This window comes from Oryx dammah, unplaced genomic scaffold (genome assembly GCF_014754425.2).
Source record: "Oryx dammah isolate SB20612 unplaced genomic scaffold, SCBI_Odam_1.1 HiC_scaffold_26, whole genome shotgun sequence".
Classification (NCBI taxonomy): Eukaryota; Metazoa; Chordata; class Mammalia; order Artiodactyla; family Bovidae; genus Oryx; species Oryx dammah.
In genome coordinates, this window is record NW_024070210.1 from 82,014,138 (window position 1) to 82,032,344 (window position 18,207).

General features: G+C 34.6%; 1 protein-coding gene across 6 annotated transcripts in view; it reads left to right on the forward strand.

Annotated features, from left to right (window-relative positions):
- LOC120853514 (unconventional myosin-IXa) overlaps positions 1 to 18,207 on the forward strand; it is a 181,066-nt gene that overhangs the window by 31,447 nt on the left and 131,412 nt on the right. For all 6 annotated transcript variants that reach the window (XM_040227410.1, XM_040227412.1, XM_040227411.1 and 3 more), the window contains 4 exons: positions 835 to 924; positions 5,384 to 5,500; positions 7,837 to 7,971; positions 15,078 to 15,199. In XM_040227410.1, the coding sequence (XP_040083344.1) occupies positions 835 to 924; positions 5,384 to 5,500; positions 7,837 to 7,971; positions 15,078 to 15,199 (464 nt within the window). The remainder of the gene's footprint in view (positions 1 to 834; positions 925 to 5,383; positions 5,501 to 7,836; positions 7,972 to 15,077; positions 15,200 to 18,207) is intronic.

Genomic DNA, 18,207 nt, shown 5'->3' on the forward strand with positions numbered 1-18,207 from the left:
TTGGAATTTGAAGATTCAGCAATGGATGCTCCAAAAGAAGGTTTATTTTCTTTATGGTGTAATCTTATTTTAAAACGTGATTGACCTGTCATGAGTTTGCTGGTGGCAGGGTAATGACTCACTGTTGTCTTATAAGTATAAAAACATGAACTGAAGTGATACATGAGAAATTCATGATTATTTTGGCTTCTATAGAGAGAATAAGAATAAAGGAAGCATCAACTTTATTTTAAAGTTTAACATCTGTAAGTGAAAATAAACATCTGAAACATCAATAACTATCCATTGTAATGTTCCTGGAATTCAAGAAGTATTGTTGGGATGTCCCTGGTGGTCCAGTGGCTGAGACTCCATGCTCCCAAAGCAGGAGACCTGGGTTCGATTACTAGTCAGGGAGCGCAGACCCCATATGCCACAACTTAAACTTGGTGCAGCCAGATAAATTCAGTTAAGAAAAAAAAGTATTGTTATTTTTTAGTCCTTGTATCCAGGTTGTGGGATTATAACTGACTGTCTTAATATATTTTTTGTGCTATTGTGTATTTTTCATACTCTGCACAATGAAGCATGTTTCTCTGTTATGATCAGAAAGAAAACTTTAAAAAGACCAAACTGTCTTATTTACCCTTTGTGTCTTTTTTGTGGTGAAGAAGGGTGAGTGGGACACTTAAATTCCACTTCGGCCAATAATTAAATTGCCTAGTGTATTCTCTTTTTGTTTTTTCTTTATTGCATATTTGCTTTTCTCATTATTTTTTTCTCTGTGTGATATTTCAATAAATAATTCAACCATTGTTATAAATCTTATATTGAATTTACTTTTCTGCTTCATAGGTTAAAGAAGAGATGCTATTCGAAGCACTAGTTACAAGGAAGACTGTGACAGTGGGAGAAAAGCTTATTTTACCATACAAACTGGCAGAGGTATGAATAGATTTTCTTTGAAATCAGGGAACTTTAAATGCTTTTTGAAGTTTAGGTTTATATTCTTGCTCTTAATAGAATGAAAATGACAGTAGGGATGATTGAAATATTTTCTGGGCTCTTGAAACTTGATTATGAGTTTTCTATCAACTTGGAAGCTTTTAAAGTTGAATGTGACTTTAAACAGTATGCTTACATTTTTCTCTAATGATCTTAATTTCATCACCATTTTAAATTTTCATTTGATTTATATGGGTAGGTAGCAATATTTGACACAAATGATTTTTCCTTCTTGAGCACATCATATCTTCTGGCACATCATACTCTTGGGTTACTTTTTCATTGTTGGCCACTCCTTTGCAGTTCTTTTTGTTTGTTTTTTTCTTCTTCCTGACTCTGTTCATAAAGGATGGGGTTCTGTAGGACAGTCTTTGTCTTTCCTTCTGTATACGTTTTATCTCAGTTGTCTCACTCAGTCCCATGGCTTTAAATATCATCTGTATAGTAAGGCTTCCACTAAAGTTTTATTGCTACAGGGAGCCAATATTACTGTTTTACCACTCAAGTCTATGAAAGTGAAGTGAAGTCAAAGTCGCTCAGTCGTGTCTGACTCTTTGTGACCCCATGGACTATGCAGTCCGTGGGATTCTCCAGGCCAGAATACTGAAGTGGGTAGCCTTTCCCTTCTCCAGGGGATCTTCTCTTCCCAGGGATCGAAGCAGGTCTCCCACGTTGCAGGTGGATTCTTTACCAGCTGAGCCACAAGGGAAGCCCAAGAATACTGGAAGTATATAGGAGTAGGAAAATTATTGAAAGGTCTACTACTTTATGGTGAAATTTTACAAAAATGATGAGAAATCATAGTGATGATTATAAAGATAGGGTAAGAATATAAGACTAGAAGACATGGAGGTGGGAAAATAGTAATTTAAGTGTAGAGAATGCTTTCTAGGCAGACGTTGATCCATTTATCCTGTTATTTTGGGTCTCTCCTGATTGTACCTGTAAGTCCACATTTCTTCATTATTCAGCTATCTTATGTCATATTTTATAGTTGCCAACTTTGAGAGTGCCTTTGTAGACCACAGAAAAAGTCAAACCATTCAAGAGTTTTGCTCTTCTTTTACATAAAGGTTCAATGCTTTTATATATTCTTTCTTGACTTTTTTGATTATTAAATATTTGTTATGTTTATTTGCATATTGTAACTTTAAATTCAGCTTTCTGAGATTATTTTTGTTGCTCCTGTTTTATTTTGGTTTATGTTTGTTTGGTCTGGAAGATCCACTGAAGTAGGAAATGGCACCCCAGTCTAGTATTCTTGCCTGGAAAAATCCACGGGCAGAGGAGCCTGTGGGCTACATCCCTTGGGGCTGTAAAGAGTCAGACGTGACTGAGGGACTGAGCACGTTTGTTTGGTGTATTTATTTATTTATTTAGTAAATATTTGAAAAAGCTTTTTGTGCCTAGAATTGTGCTGGGCATTATGGGTAAAATGAAGAGCAGTCCTTAAGGATTTTAGTATTTTATCTGAAGAGCAATAGAAAGAAGTGTTTTAAGCAAAAAAGTTGCCTTAGAATTTTTTTTTTTTTTTTAAGGACAGTCTGACAGCAATGTGAACAATCAGTTGGAGAGTGTGTTAGTTTCCTGTAGCTGTGTAACAAGCTTTAGTGACTTAATACAACCCAAAGTTATTATCAGAAAGTTTCCGTGGATCTGGGCCTGGGTTAGCTGGGTTCTCTGCTCAGGGTTTCACCAGGCTGAAGGTCAAGATATTCTTGATGGCTGTTTTTTAATCTGAGACTCAACATCCTCTTTCACGTTCACAGTTTGTTGGCAGGATTCACTTCCTTGTGGGACTGAGGTCCATAATTTCTTGTTTGCTGTCAGGGGCGATTCTCAGCAGCTGGAGTGTACTTGGCATTTCCTATCATGTGGTCCTGTACACAGCATGGCAGTTTGCTTCTTCAGGTCCAGCATGCGCTTACTCCCTAGTAAGCCACCTCTACCTGGGACAGTATCTCTTGGGTTAACTAAAAATTTCAGCTGATTTGGGGCCATAATTATATATTTAAAATCCCTTCACCTTTGTCCTATAACATAAGATAGTTATAGGAGTGCAATCCATCATCTTTACAGTCCTGCTGTCACTAATTGTGAGGGGATTTAGAGAGGGAGGGGATTTAGAGAGCATGTATACCCAGTGATGGGAGTCTTGGGAACCATCTTAGGATTCTAACACAGAGGGCAAGAGTGAATGTGCAAAGATGAGTTTGGAGGCTGTAGTAGTTACTACTCCTGAGGAGAAAGATGCTTGCTTCTGTGTCTAGAAAGGTGACATTCTGATAGGGAGAAATGGGTGTATTTAAAAAGAAAAAAATTTAGAAGATTAAGTCAACAAGATTTGGCAATGAGTTCTTGGTGGGAATCAGGGAGGAAGAAGGAGACTCAGGCATGAGTCCTGAATCCCAGGGACGGAGGAGCCTGGTAGGCTGCAGTCCATGGGGTCGCAAAGAGTCGAACATGACTGAGTGACTTCACTTTCACTTTTCACTTTCATGCATTGGAGAAGGAAATGGCAACCCAGTCCAGTGTTCTTGCCTGGAGAATCCCAGGGACGGGGGAGCCTGGTGGGCTGCCGTCTATGGGGTCGCACAGAGTCAGACATGACTGAAGTGACTCAACAACAACAACAACTATAAGAATATTGGTAACATTCAGTGAGACAGGAAACACTAAGCAAGATCTTGTTTGAGTGGGAAAATAATTAATTGGTATTTTAGCTAAGAGTCAGACACGACTGAATGACTTCACTTTCACTTTTCACTTTCATGCATTGGAGAAGGAAATGGCAACCCACTCCAGTGTTCTTGCCTAGAGAATCCCAGGGATGGGGGAGCCTGATGGGCTGCCATCTATGGGGTCGCACAGAGTTGGACATGACTGAAGTGACTTAGCAGCAGCAGCAGCAGCAGAGCTGATTGAGGTCAAACTGTGACAAGACTGCATTTTAGAGAAAAGAGGCTAAAAGTGTAATATTGGGAATTATGGTGCAAAAAGCCATATTCATATATTTGAATTTTCTCTGAATCTTTAAATTTGGTATGAAGAGTTGTCCTTTAATGAAAAATTCAGCTCATTTATATTGATTATGGCAACTAGCATGTTTTCTTATTCTGTGTTTTAAAATATTTTGCTTTTGCTGAATTTAATCAGATTTTCTTAATCCCATATTCCCCACCACCACCCCTCAGAAGCATAGAATGATTATTCTCTCTATATATTCTGCTGTTGATTTTCTTGATATTTTAAAGATACATTGTTGATCACTTGCCTAAGAATAGAGTTTTAGGTCCACATTATTTTTTCTCTCAGAACTTCTAAACATTTTCCAATTATTTTCAAGTTTTAATTGTTGGATAGAGAATTTGATACCTCTTTTCTCTTTTTCTGTGTAGGTAATAGTGTGTTCTAGCAACTTGAAGCTTTTTTTTTTTCACTTAAATTCAGAAATTGATTCATCATTTATATGTAGTCAGTTGTAGTATTGTCTCCATTTTACAGTTGTAAGAAAAGATTGTAGCCTAAGAGTTCAGCAAGTTGACAAATCTCAAATTGTTAGAATAAGTAAGAAACTGAAATTGGAATATAGTCTAGCTCCTAATCAATGCTCTGTACCTACTCTAATATATAAACTTCAAAATAAGTCCCTAAATAATAAATACATGAATTATTAGGATTTGTTTTTTTAAGTGATAGTATTCAGTTGTCTAAGACATGTGCTTCCCCAACCTTCTTTTTAGATTGTAGTGCCTTCTAAAAGTTGACTTTTCTTTAAGTAATATTCTTCATTTTTTAGATCAGTTTTAGGTTTTCACAAAAACTGAGTATATATACAGAGTTTCCATAAACTGGGGAAAGCTGGAGGTGAGGGAAAAAAACAAATCACAATAACTCCATAATGAAAGAATTGTTAGTGTCTGGGGAGGAAGAAATTCTAGATGTTACTCTGGATGACAGGCTGAAGACAACTAGGAATGTAATTGTGGTGATATTACTATTGTTTCAAGTGTCTGACTAAGATTCCACAGATAACTGATGCTGTTTGCTAACAGGTTTATTCCTATGCCTAGAATATTCTTCCTCACTTTAGCTGGCAAAGTTCATTTGTTAATAAACTTCCTATTCTACTTTCTTTACTAGATGAAATATATACCCCAATTTTTAGTAAAACTATTTTGAATTGAGTGACCTACATTTTGCTTTTTTAATCTTTCATGGCAGTTTTAGCCTGGATTTCCTGAGTTTGATTAAATTAATGAGTATATATAGAAAACTTCAATTATAAATTATTTATATTGAGATAAAAACTAATTTCTATTTCAAGATAATAAGCTTTTTTTCCCCCCAGCTTGTTGCCAATTTCACTTGGATTCCTAACTTTTTTTTTTCCCTCTAGGCTGTGACAGTGAGGAACTCTATGGCTAAGTCTTTATATAGTGCCCTGTTTGACTGGATCGTTTTTCGGATTAATCATGCACTTATGAATAGTAAAGATTTGGAGCAAAATACCAAGGTAGATATATGTTGGACTCTAATATATTTTTCCTGAAAAACTGTTTTAATAAAATGGTTAATGCATGACATTTAAAAACACAGAATTATATATAGCAATAAGTATCACCTTATAGTATTTCCTGCTATTTCTCTCCTTACTACTGTTTCTGTGACCCTATTCAGGGAAACCATTCTTTCTGTGTGTCAAAGCTTTTACTCTATATCCTTATGTTACTGTAGATGTACCCGTACAGAGTTGCTTTTAAATGTAAAAATAGAATCATGCTGCCTGCATTGTTTCTAATTTGTATTTTTTTAACCTAGCTATGTCTTGATATATATCTGGACCTCATTATTTTTAGTATATAACATGATATAATATGCATATATAGCATAAATTAACCCATTCAAATACATTTTTTGTTATAAATGATTATGTAACAGATATTCTTTGTGCATATTTCTCTAGGATAAAATCCTCAAATTGTTGGACTTAAGGATAAATAAATATTTAAAAGTTTTGCTACTGCTAAGTGGCTTTTCAAAAAAAGACTACACCTCGTTAGTGATGAGTGAAAGTGCCTGTTTCCCTGTAACTTTACTCAGTTGAATATTATCAGTATTTTCATCTTGCTAATCTGATAAGGGGGACTATTTTATTACGAATCGTTTCAGTGTTAGATGAAAGTTGAGTATCTTCTCATGTTTTCTCTATTTTATTTCTTTTCTTTATTATTTCTTTATATATTTTTGCTATTTTTATCTTGTCATTTTATTACAAGTCATTTTGGATATTGCAGAGACAAAGTTTCTGATATATAGTGCAAATATTTTCTCTTAACTTTTAAGATTTGTTTGTATTATGTTTTTAAGCCTATATATTTTAAAGTTTTGTCCCCAGTTAAATCTGTCATTATTTTACTTTATTGCCCTAGGTTTTATTTGTTGATTTTTCTTATATAGGAAGGGCTCGTCTAGGCTAAGTTTATAAAATATGAATGTTTATTCTAATACTTTTAGCATTTAATTTTTTATGTTCATGTTTGTGTTCACAATTATGTTCACGTTTTTTTCCCCGTTGGAATTTATAAACATGGTAGATTTTAGATATTTACCTTTAATCTTTTCAAATCCATTTTTATTTCCCAACAACTTTTATGAAATAGTCTACCTTTTCAGGCCAAATAGCAATGTCATCTTTATTACTTAATCCTACTATCTTAAATTTATTAATACAATTGCTCTTATATGACCATGTCATGCCTTAAGTCCACTAGTAGGAAATTGATTTCAATTTTAATCTAATTTACCAAACTGATTTCTTTTTGAAGATCATTATTTTCACTGCTTTTTGTAAGGGCTTAGAATTAGTCAGCAGAAGTAATCAAACAAAATTCTTAATGGAGACTTTTAAAAGTCTCTTGCTATTTATCGCTCATTACATCAGTTTGCCCAGTATCTCTTAGCACCAGTGGAGAAAAATTGTTTCATTTAATCACAACTGTCATACAACTCTATTTTAAGCATGAGGTGGGGTGTGGGAAGAATAATGGTTTGGGGTGTTAGAGCTGAATATTCATCATCCTTAGCAAGAAGTTAGAAGATTGTTTCTGGAAGTGAAATATCAAGAAATAGAAGAATAAATATTATACTCTTTTGTACCAAGCAACTAAGAAGATTTGAGTGTTTTTGACTTTAGGGAGCAGAAATTGAGGATGGTGAAGTGGTTTGCTATAATCTTTTTAGAACTGTTTAATGTCATAAATCTTTTTTTTTAAGTTAATGTCATAAATCTTGTGTGACTTCTTTTGATAAAATTTTTAATGTTTGATATCCAGTTTCATTTCTAGCCTGTGTAAGACAAGAAATATGCTTGTTAGCTTACCTTAAAGCAGAATTTTATTGGGATAGAGAAGTCAAACTAGGAAAATTTGCATGATCCTTTGGCAGAACCATGCATACCCAGGATAACCTAGCTTTAACTTTACTAACCTTCTGACTTTCCAATAGCCTTCCCCCCCACCCCCTTCCCTTGTCTCTGGGGATTTAGAGATTTGTGGTATTGAGGTAACAAGTCTTTAACTCTGCTTTGTACATTTCTGTGAAGTAATCTATGAATTACATGTGTTAAAACTTTGGATGTATTTTTATAATTAAGATAAAATGATGAAGATAAAGAGAACCAAATGCTTTTTATTTGTAGTATATTTTGGTTGACCACTGGGTCCCCTCAAGTTTTCATCTATTGCTATTGAAGAACTTTGAACATTTTGTTACTTATATTGTGAAATATAAGTTCATGAAATAAATTTAAGCATCATTTTTTAACCATAATTTATTTCTTGTTTTTCACAGACTTTGTCCATTGGTGTTCTTGATATTTTTGGGTTTGAAGATTATGAAAATAATAGCTTTGAACAGTTCTGTATTAATTTTGCTAATGAACGTTTACAACACTACTTTAATCAGCATATCTTTAAATTGGAGCAAGTGAGTACCTGAATGGGCTTCCCAGGTGGCTTGGTGGTAAAGAATCCGCCTGCCGATGCAGGAGACGTGGGTTCAATCCCTGGGTTGGGAAGATCCCCTGGAGGAGGAAATGGCAACCCACTCTAGTATTCCTGCCTTGAAAATCCCAAGGACAGAGGAGCCTGGCGGGTTACAGTCCATGGGTTCACAAAGAGTTGGACACAACTGAGCAACTGAGCACACACGTGTGTGAGGATGTGAAGGTGTGTTCACGTGCCCCTTTCCTACTCCCCGAACCCCCACCTGTACCTTCATATACACCACATAAATTTTTTGAGTCATAGTCATGATAAGTATTTTAAGTGTTGATTTCAATAAAGATGTTATTGTCTTCATATTGGTGTAAGCAAATGACAGATGAGAGCATAGTTTTTTGGGCCTTATCACACAGGGTTTTCTGTTTTAATTAAAAGGCCTTAAGTAGAATCAGTAATATGTGCTTATTTGATGGAACCTTTGAATGAAAAGGTCTATGGATTTGTTTTAATTTTTGTTGATGTTTTTGATTTTAATTGCTTTTGTGGCCTTGGTCACAGTGTGTCATATTAAGTATGCTTGTTTGATTCCTGTGATCTCTTAGTTCAAGGATGGGATAGAGAAGCTTATTAATATAATCTTAAGTCAGCTTAGAATGTGAATACAAAGAAATAGGACAGTATAGAGAGACCAAATTGAGTAACTACATATTTTTTATGAGATGATCAAATTGATTGAATTAAGATAGAAAGAGTAAGCCATTAGTTTACATGAGAATTCTTAGGGTAACTGCAGAGTTGAAAGAAATGTGGATTCTTTTTCTAAGCCAGATTTGAATTCAGTAACAAGTTGAGTTTATGGCCCAGAAGTTAAGTTTGTGTATGAAGACATAAATAGAAGCTGGGTTCACATTCAACTGGAAGGAAATAATGAAGAAAAGAAATGAACAGAAAATCACAAGTGTCCTGTCATTGGGGCTTGCTCTGTCTTGGCTTTAAGCACAACTGTTTAAACACCACTGTTAAAAGATAGTATTATTTTTTATAATATCACCTAACAGGTAGTGCTTACCATTAAGTGATAGAAATAAAAATATACCAACGACGCTTTGGGAGGAAACATTTTGAGAATTTTAATTACTGAAGTTCACTTCTAAATCTTGCCCAAAATTAATACATGTGCACTTAAGATGGGAGAGATATGTAATAATTGCCATGCAGGATGATAGGTACTAAAATCAAATATAAGGTAAAGTAGTGATAGAAAGGATGAAGTTTATTAGAATTTGTTGGAAGTCTGCAGAGATTTCCTAGGAACAGAGTGATTCTGAAATAGAGTTTTGAATAGAAAGTTGAGCTCACCCCTGTCAATGGGGAAAAGATATTTTAAACAAAGATAACAATACCTTTAAAACTGTGAGGCATAAAATAGCACAGCACTTTTGATGAACTGGAAATGATTCAGTGTAGCAAAAATACAGGATATAAGGATGTGGGCAGGAAAGGAGATAAGGTTGATGAAATAGTCTCAATCAGATAGTTGTTCAGAGTATGTTTAGCAAACATTTGAATTGGAACTGTGGAAGATGTATTGAAGAGAGTCAGTTATATTTCAGGCACTGTTAGGCATTGAAGATAAGCAGTTTGGAGTTGAGGAATCTTATTATTGAGTTCATAATCTAGTGAGTTGTTCTTTTGTCTGTTCCTCTTCTGGGGATGTCAGACTAGGAAATTTTGACCAAACTTGCCTTGCAGAACATCTAAAAAATAAAACAACTGAACAAAACATAATTGAAACCATTGGAGTACCTTCAAATAGGTGAAGCTTTACAGGGCTCGGATATGCAAGCGTGAAATCTAGGGGGATGAACTCAGTATTCAGGGAATGCTTTGCTGCTAGAGGCATTTCTCTTCTGGTAGAAGGCTTCCAAAAAGAATTTTGTCCAGATTAAAGAACAAAAGAGGAGCTCCTTGGCAACTCCCAGAGGCTTGAAGACCTCAAAGGGTTATATCTTATAGTAAAGGTAATGCAGAAATAGGACTTTTCCAGTGGCTCAGTCAGTAAAGAATCTGCCTGCCATACAGGAGACTGCTGGTAATGCAGGAGACCCAGGCTCAATCCCTGGGTCAGGAAGATCCCTTGGAGAAGGAAATGGCAGCCCACTCCAGTATTCTTGTCTGGGAAATCCCATGGACAGAGGAGCCTGTCAGGCTACAGTCTGTGGGGTCACAAGAGTCAGACATGACTCAGCGACTAAGCCAATCACCAAAGCAGAAATAGAGCAGGCAGGCATTACAGGGGCTAAAGCTCAGTTTAAAATAATTTCAGTTCCTGATTGGGTTAAAACAGTGTAGAATTTCCAGTGTTCTTAGCCACCTGCTAAGAACAAATTCAGTCTCTGATGGAGAAAGAGATCATCTCATTACTAAAGTTATCTCTGCACTTTTTCATGTGCAAGCATTCAGGTTTTTAACTGAGATGTTTGTTTAAGATATACAAGGAAGGAAACCAACATGAGAAAAAACCAAGAGAAGTGAGACAGTAGACTACCATAGGGGATTCAGATAATGATCTTATCAAACATGAACTTTAACAGTGGCTTCAAGAAATTTTTTAAAGTGATAATTTTATTAAAGAACAGCAAACTTTTAAAAACCTAAATTTAGGAAAATCTAGGACTAAAAAGTAGGTGAAATTAAGAACATAATATTAATTTTTCACAATTAGATATAACTTAAGAGAAAATTAGTGGTTTGGAAGATAGGTCAGAAAAATACCAGCTTGATGAATAAAGGCAGAAAATACAAATATTGTAAGAGGCATATGGGACATAGTGAAAAGGTCTAACATATGTGTAACAGGAATTCTGGAAAACGTATGTGAAAGTGAGAGAATAGGAATGAAGCTATATTTGAAGAAACAATGGCTGATAATTTTCCAAAATTAAAACAAAAAACAAAAAAATCCAACATACACATGTTTGAGAAGCCCTAAGAATGCAAATGCTAGATGAGTTACAAGCTGGAATCAAGACAGGCAGGAGAAACATCAACAACCTCAGATATGCAGATGATACCACTCTAATGGCAGAAAGTGAAGAGGAACCAAAGAGCCTCTTGATGAGGGTGAAGGAGGAGAGTGAAAAAGCCAGCTTAAGACTAAATATTCATAAAAAACTAAAATCATGGCATCTGGCCCTATTACTGTATGACAGATAGAAGGGAAAAGGTGGAAGTAGTGACAGATTTCCTCTTCTTGGACTCTGAAATCACTGTGGATGGTGACTGCAGCCATGAAATCGGAAGATAATTGCTTCTTGGCAGGAAAACGATGACAAACCTAAGCAGTGCGTTGAAAAGCAGAGGCATTACTCTGCTGACAAAGGTCTGTATAGTCAACATTGTGGTCTTCCCAGTGGTCATGTACGGTTTTGAGAGCTGGACCGTAAAGAAGGCAAAACACCAAAGAATTGATGCCTTTGAACTATGATGATAGAGAAGACTGCTGAAAGTGCCTTGGAAATTTCACAGTATTGAAATCACACAGATCTCAAAACCATAGTAAAGTTATATCAGAAACCAACAACAAAAAGATAACTAGAAAATACTTTATGATTAAAAGTTAAGAAATGAATTTCTAAATAGCTCAGATGAAAAAATTAGAGAACATATTGAACCTAATATGTTAAATATTAAAACTTGTGTCTAAAGATGTACTTCAGTCTCTGAAGAAATTTGACTAATGATTTAATCAGAGGAAAATTTTATAGCTGTCAGAACATTTTAGGATTGAAGAGCAGTGATTTAACACATTTGAAAATGATCAGAAACCTAAACAAAAGGAAATAATAAAGAGAATAAATAAAAATGAAAAATGTATTATGGGAAGGGATCAACAAAAATCATAAACTTTGAAAAGTAAGTAATTCTTTGAAATGACCAATAACATTTATAAAAGCCTCAAGAAATTAGTGGGAAAGAGACAGACACATAAAAACAGGGATATAAATAGCCAGAATTCCAATGATAAAGACTATATCGTATATCCTATAAATATTAAAAAGTTACAGAATACACTAAACAACTTTATGTCCATAAGTAGACTTATCAAATAATATGAGAAAAAACTTTTCAAAACTGTGTTGACACAGATAAAACAAAAGTTCAAATCTTTTAACTATTAGGACTTCCCTTGCCGTCCTTTGGTTGAGAAGCCACCTGCCAATGCAGGGGACATAGGTTCCATCCCTGGTCCAGGAAGATCCTACATGTCGTGGAGCAACTAAGCCTGTGTGCCACAACTAGTGAGCCTGGGCACGTGGAGTGCCCAGGGCCATGCTCTGCAGTAAGAGAAGCCACCTCAGTAAGAAGCCTACACACAGCATAGAGAGTAGCCCCCGCTTGCTGCAACTAGAGAAAGCCTGTGTGCAGCAATGAAGACCCAGCGCAACCAAAAAAAAAAAAGTAACTATTAAAGAAATTGAATATATAATTAAATTCTTTCCGTAAAGGACATTGTAAGCCAAAATGGCACCATTGATGAATTCTTACAATGGTGAGAGAAGTATTTTCAGTTTGACATAAATGGTGAAAGCATTTTCAGTTTGACATAAATTTTATGTGGAATAGATAAAAGGGGACGATTCTCAACATATTAGAGGGAGCCAAGATAACCTAAATCTGTGAAGAACATTATTAGAAGTGGAAATTTTCAGTTTGCCAATATTTGTTTAGGAAATTTTCAGCAAGATATACAAAAGGATAATATATCAGAAACAAGTGGAGTTTTTTCTGGTGTGTATTACATCTGACCACCAATTAGTTTAATTCATCCATTAACAAAACAGAAGAAGAAAAAAATTCATGGTGTTCTCAATAAAAATATAAAATGCATTTGATAAAATTACATATTCAGTCTTGTTCAAAACAAAACCTTTAGCAAACTAGGTATAGAAGGGAACTTCCTGATAAAGGCCATTTACAAAAAACCAACAGTTAATATCATACTTAATGGAAACAGACTAAATGATTTCCCCCTAAGATTGAGAACAAGGCAAGGATGTTTTCTTAGAATTTTTATGAATGTAGGCATGTGAGGACATCCAAATGGAAAGTAAACATAGGAAAAGATATTTCATTTATTAGTCTTTAGGGAAAATAAAATTAAACCCCTACTTAAATATTTCTAGGCATTCACCAGAATGACTAAAATGAAAAAAACTGATAATACAGATATTAGAGAAATACTATGCACTGGGAAGTCTCATATACTGGTGGTGGGTGCATAGATTGGTACAACCACTTTAGAAAATTGTTTGGTAGTATCTTCTGAGTTTATATGTTTGTAGTTTATAAGCCGGTGGTTTCACTCTCCAAATCTATATAAATGCTTACCAAAAGTTTTGTACAGAAATGTACACAATGCCATTATTTTTAATAGCCAAAATTGGAAATGAGTGTAATGTCCATCAATAGTCCAGTAGATGAGTGTATTGTATATAAATATATCATTGGTTCTTGAAGAGTTAGTTATTCTTCTCCTATCCCTACTGGTACAATCAGTATCATCTAGGCACTCCTTCCAAGTGCACTACCCCAAACTTTCTTATTCACAAATTCTGAGTTTGTGGCTTCTTTTTTTAACAAGCTCTTCATGTGATTCTGTTGTATATTAAAGTTTGAGAGTTAATGCTCCATAGCAGATTTTGGCATGCCTTTTCTATAAAAAAGTATAAGTAAATCAGTCTTGTGGGTTTTGGAGGCCATGTGGTCTCAGCTCTGCTATTACTTTGAGAAAGCAGCCTAGACAATGCATAAATGAGTAAAAGTAGTACTTCGCAACCCCTGTCTTACAGCACTTAAAATGCATGTACTTTAGATGCATTCAACAACATAGATGTTTCTCTGAAACATGTTGAGTAACAGAAGAAAAGCCAGATGAAAAGAATATGTATTGCATGGTTCTATATATATATAATTTTTATAAAGAGGTGGATTTTGTCAGTGATATTAGAAGTTAGGATAATAGTTAACTTTGAGCAGGAGGATCTGAATCACTATCTAGTATGCTTTTTATCCATGCTGTGAAAAGGAATAGGGAAAAAACTTTACCATTGCTTGGGGATGACCTTTATATAGCATTACTTGCTTGTGAAACTGTTGAGGGGGAAAAATTAAGTTAGCATTTACTTTTTTACAATTAGAGTAACTAGTTTATACTAGGGTCCACTTTTCCTTACAGGATAATGATAATACAGAAAGAATGATTAAAGTATTAAAATCACTGTTTCACAAAACCACTGTATTTGCTGAGAGGTATGCAAGTATAATCAGTGAATACTAAAACCATCAGATGAACAGGATATTAGTTTGGTGCCTAAATATCATTGCAGTGTAGAACCTTCTTTATTTTCAGAATCATCTTTCTGACAGTTTAAAAGTAAAAGCATCACAGAGATAAATAAAAGAATATTTATTTCCCAGTGTAGAGGTTGAAGAAGGAACAGTAGGGGCTTCATAAGAGAGTTTCGAATGGTTACTCAGTGTGTGAGCTTTGAGTTAGTTAGTCTTGGAATTGGGGAAACTACTCTGCCCCTGCCTTTTGAAAGTTATTTTGTTTATTTTGCCAAAGTTCAGTACGTATGAATTCTATATGATTTTTATCAGTGATCACTGGAGGTGATAGTTTTCCACTTTTCTCAGACATTGTTTCAGTAAATTCACTGTTGATGATCCAATAGTTCTTTTTGATGGCTTCAAGTTGTGTGGAAGAAATTAGTCTTTTTCGTTTTATATTTTTCCTTAGTGTAATCATCAGATAGTGTAGCTAAAACAAATCAGACTTAGTTTTCCATCTAAGTGGAATCACAAATAGGATTCTAATCAGAAAATTTGGTTGCATGTACTATTAAAAGAAAATAGACATACACTATATCATGATTTTATGCAACTGAAATATACATTTCTTTCATTGTGTAGATTAATGATTTTTAAAAATTTAGTCTAATCCTGGTAAAAACTTTTTAGTCCTTATTCTCACATACCTTTTTATTTTCTGCAAGATGAATAAATTGTTAATTTGTTATTTCCTAGGAGGAATATAGAACTGAAGGTATCAGCTGGCACAATATAGACTATATTGATAATACCTGTTGCATAAATCTTATTAGCAAGAAACCAACAGGCCTGCTCCATCTTTTGGATGAAGAAAGCAAGTGAGTATGATTCTTTTCAGTTTTTTTATTGCCCATTTGAGTTTTTCATGTCTTCTTAAGCCCTAAACTTTCTTCTTAATGTTATTAAGAGCAAAAGTTTCCCTGGTATGCATTTTTTTGTGTGTTTATAAGAAAGTTGGATGGACTTCACTACTCAACTCATTTTTTCCTTGACTTTTTCCAAATTTCTTCTGCAAAGTCACTTTGATGTTCAATTGTTGGTATATATTTTTTTGTTTTGTGTTTCTCTCTTATTGAATTAAGTTTTACATATGAGGTGTGTTTGCAGTTTTCTTGTTTAGTGGTGAAGAGTATAATAATAGATTTGTGATATCTGCCATGGCTGTGCAAGTTTTTAGTGACTGCATATGTTGGATATTTGCCATCCCTTGGTAACACCGTTCAGTATAAGTTAGGTAAGCTAAGTGTAGTCGCTCAGTCGTGTCCGACTCTTTGTGACCCCATGGACTGTAGCCCACCAGTCTCCTCTGTCCATGGGATTCTCTAGGCAAGAATGCTTTAGTGGGTTGCCATTTCCTTCTCCAGGGAATCTTCCTGATCCAGAGATCGAACCTGGGTGTTCTGTATCACAGGCAGATGCTTTACCCTCTGAGCCACAAGGGAAGCCCAACCAAACTTAAATATATATGTGGCAGAAATAAAGCTTCATGGAGCATCCTCCACTGTGTTCTCAGTGCTCTAGAAAGTATTATTATAGTTTAATTATTCTAAGAGATGGCAAATCTAGAATTGGAGAAACCAAAGTGGTGGAGAGTGTGTTGGTTTTCTATGACTCTTTAGTAAAATATTTAGGAATTGAATTAGGTCACTTAATTCCTCATTTAATACTATACCCATTAAACTAAGATATAAAATATTAAGTAGTAACTTTCATAGGTAGGATGACTGTATACCAGATTTGTGTAGGACAATCTCAAGTTTATACTGATTGTTCATTTTAGTTATTAAAGGCACCTACTTTTACTCTAAGAATATCCTGATATGTATGGTAAGTTATATGTTATTGCCATATTAATATACCATAAACTCACAGAATTGCTGTATAGAATTATAAAGTAATATGGCAGAGCTGCAAACTATATTGGAAAGAAGATTGCCAACAATTATATCTGCCCTTCCATCATTAGTCTATTTCCATTAATCTAAATGAATTAAAATTCAGCAAAAAGCAGTTTAATTTTATGTGCAAAGTTATAAACATTTCTTGTATTGCTCTATATTTCCCCAAACATACATTATCTCTTATAAAATTTTGAAGTTAGTGGTTCTTAACTCTGCTTGGATGCCTTACTTCTGATATATTTTATTTTAGAAAGTGTCTTAGGTGATTTTGATATTTAGTATGGAGAACCATTGTAGATATTGAAATGATAAGCAGTTATTTTGTTTGAGATGTCTTATGAACAAGAAAATTTAAGCAATTTGAGAAAAAGATCATATGTATAGTAAATGATGGACTCGAGATTCAAACCCACCAGGTATTTCCGAATAAGAAGCTTTATTTTTGTCTTTTACTTGAACTTTCATTTTCCTTTTTTATGTGGTAACATTGGTTTATAACATTATATAGGATTCATATGTACATTATATTTCTACTTCTGTATACCCTACAGTATGTGCTCACTACCAAAAGTTTATTTTTTATTTGTCACCATACAGTTGATCCCTTTTACCAATTTCACCTTCCCCCTGCCCCATCTTGTCTGGTATATAAAAAACTAGTATACAAGCAAAATAAAAATACAAGAATAAACCAAACAAAAACAAACATGAGCTATGGAGAACAGCGTAATGAGCTTGTGCTTTGAAGTATTATCCTTATTTGCTTTACCATAATGCTTAGACTGTGATGTCAGAAGTTCAGGGTTGTATTCCAGCTCTATTAACTACCCTCAGCAAATCTCTTAATATCCTTAGTCCTCAGTTTTCTTGCATGCAAAAAGGAAATAATGATGATAAATTATAAAGCTGTCTACTCTATATCTTACAGTGGTTGTGAGCAGGAAATAAACTATGGATATATAATTAAAACATGAATAGAGCAAAGGGGTCTTGTCTGTTATTCTTTAAGCAAAGTTTCATTGAGTGCACATCTTATTATGTTATACAAAGACCATCTTTACCTGGTCAATTGCTACCTCACAGAAATGTAAATATTGCCCAATGAAGAGAATGTCACCTTTTTGCTGTTACCCAGAAGCTTATGGGGTTAAGCCACAGGTCCAGAAATTACAGGAAGACAGGTATTGGCTCAATATAAGAAAGAGCTTTTTAGTCATTAGAACTGATTAGCAGCTGCTTCATAAAGGAATAGAATTTTCCATTATAGTAATTATTTTGCATCATCTATCAAGGTACTTTTGCAGATAGGAGATTGGACTGAATAGCCTCTTAATTGCCACTTCAGTTGTGCTTCTATATCAACTCCGTAAAATTTTTTAATAAACCATAGTATTATTTCCCTTGCTTTAAGTTAATCCTGTTATCTTTCCTTATAAATTAGCCAGCTTTGTCTCTCTGTTTTAACTTCCCAGAAGATGCAAAGACATGAAATATTTTCCCTCTTTCATCTACCAATAAAGAGAACTTAACAATAAATTAGTGTCATTTGGAAAGAGCTGTTTTTGAAATCACTTTGAGTATTTTTCCTCTGAAAATATTTTGTTCTGTAGAGGATCTATTTCATGAAATATCCTTACTGGTATTCCTGCTTCAGTCAGTGTGTTTGTAGTGCTTTAGGAGCACATGTTGGAAGTTAGAATTCTTGTCTAATCTTGTCTTTGTTGTCTGCTGGCTGTTCAAATTTTATAAATTAGAGTTTAGAAAGGAGGAATGGTGTAAGCCAAGTTAAGAGTGTCACTCGTCGTTTCCATAGTACTCGACGTGGCCTGCCTACAGCAGCAGTGGCAGCATCTTAAAGGTTGTTACAAATACAGGGTCTCACACTTCCATCCCAGACTTCTTGAATCAGACTCTGCGTTTTATTT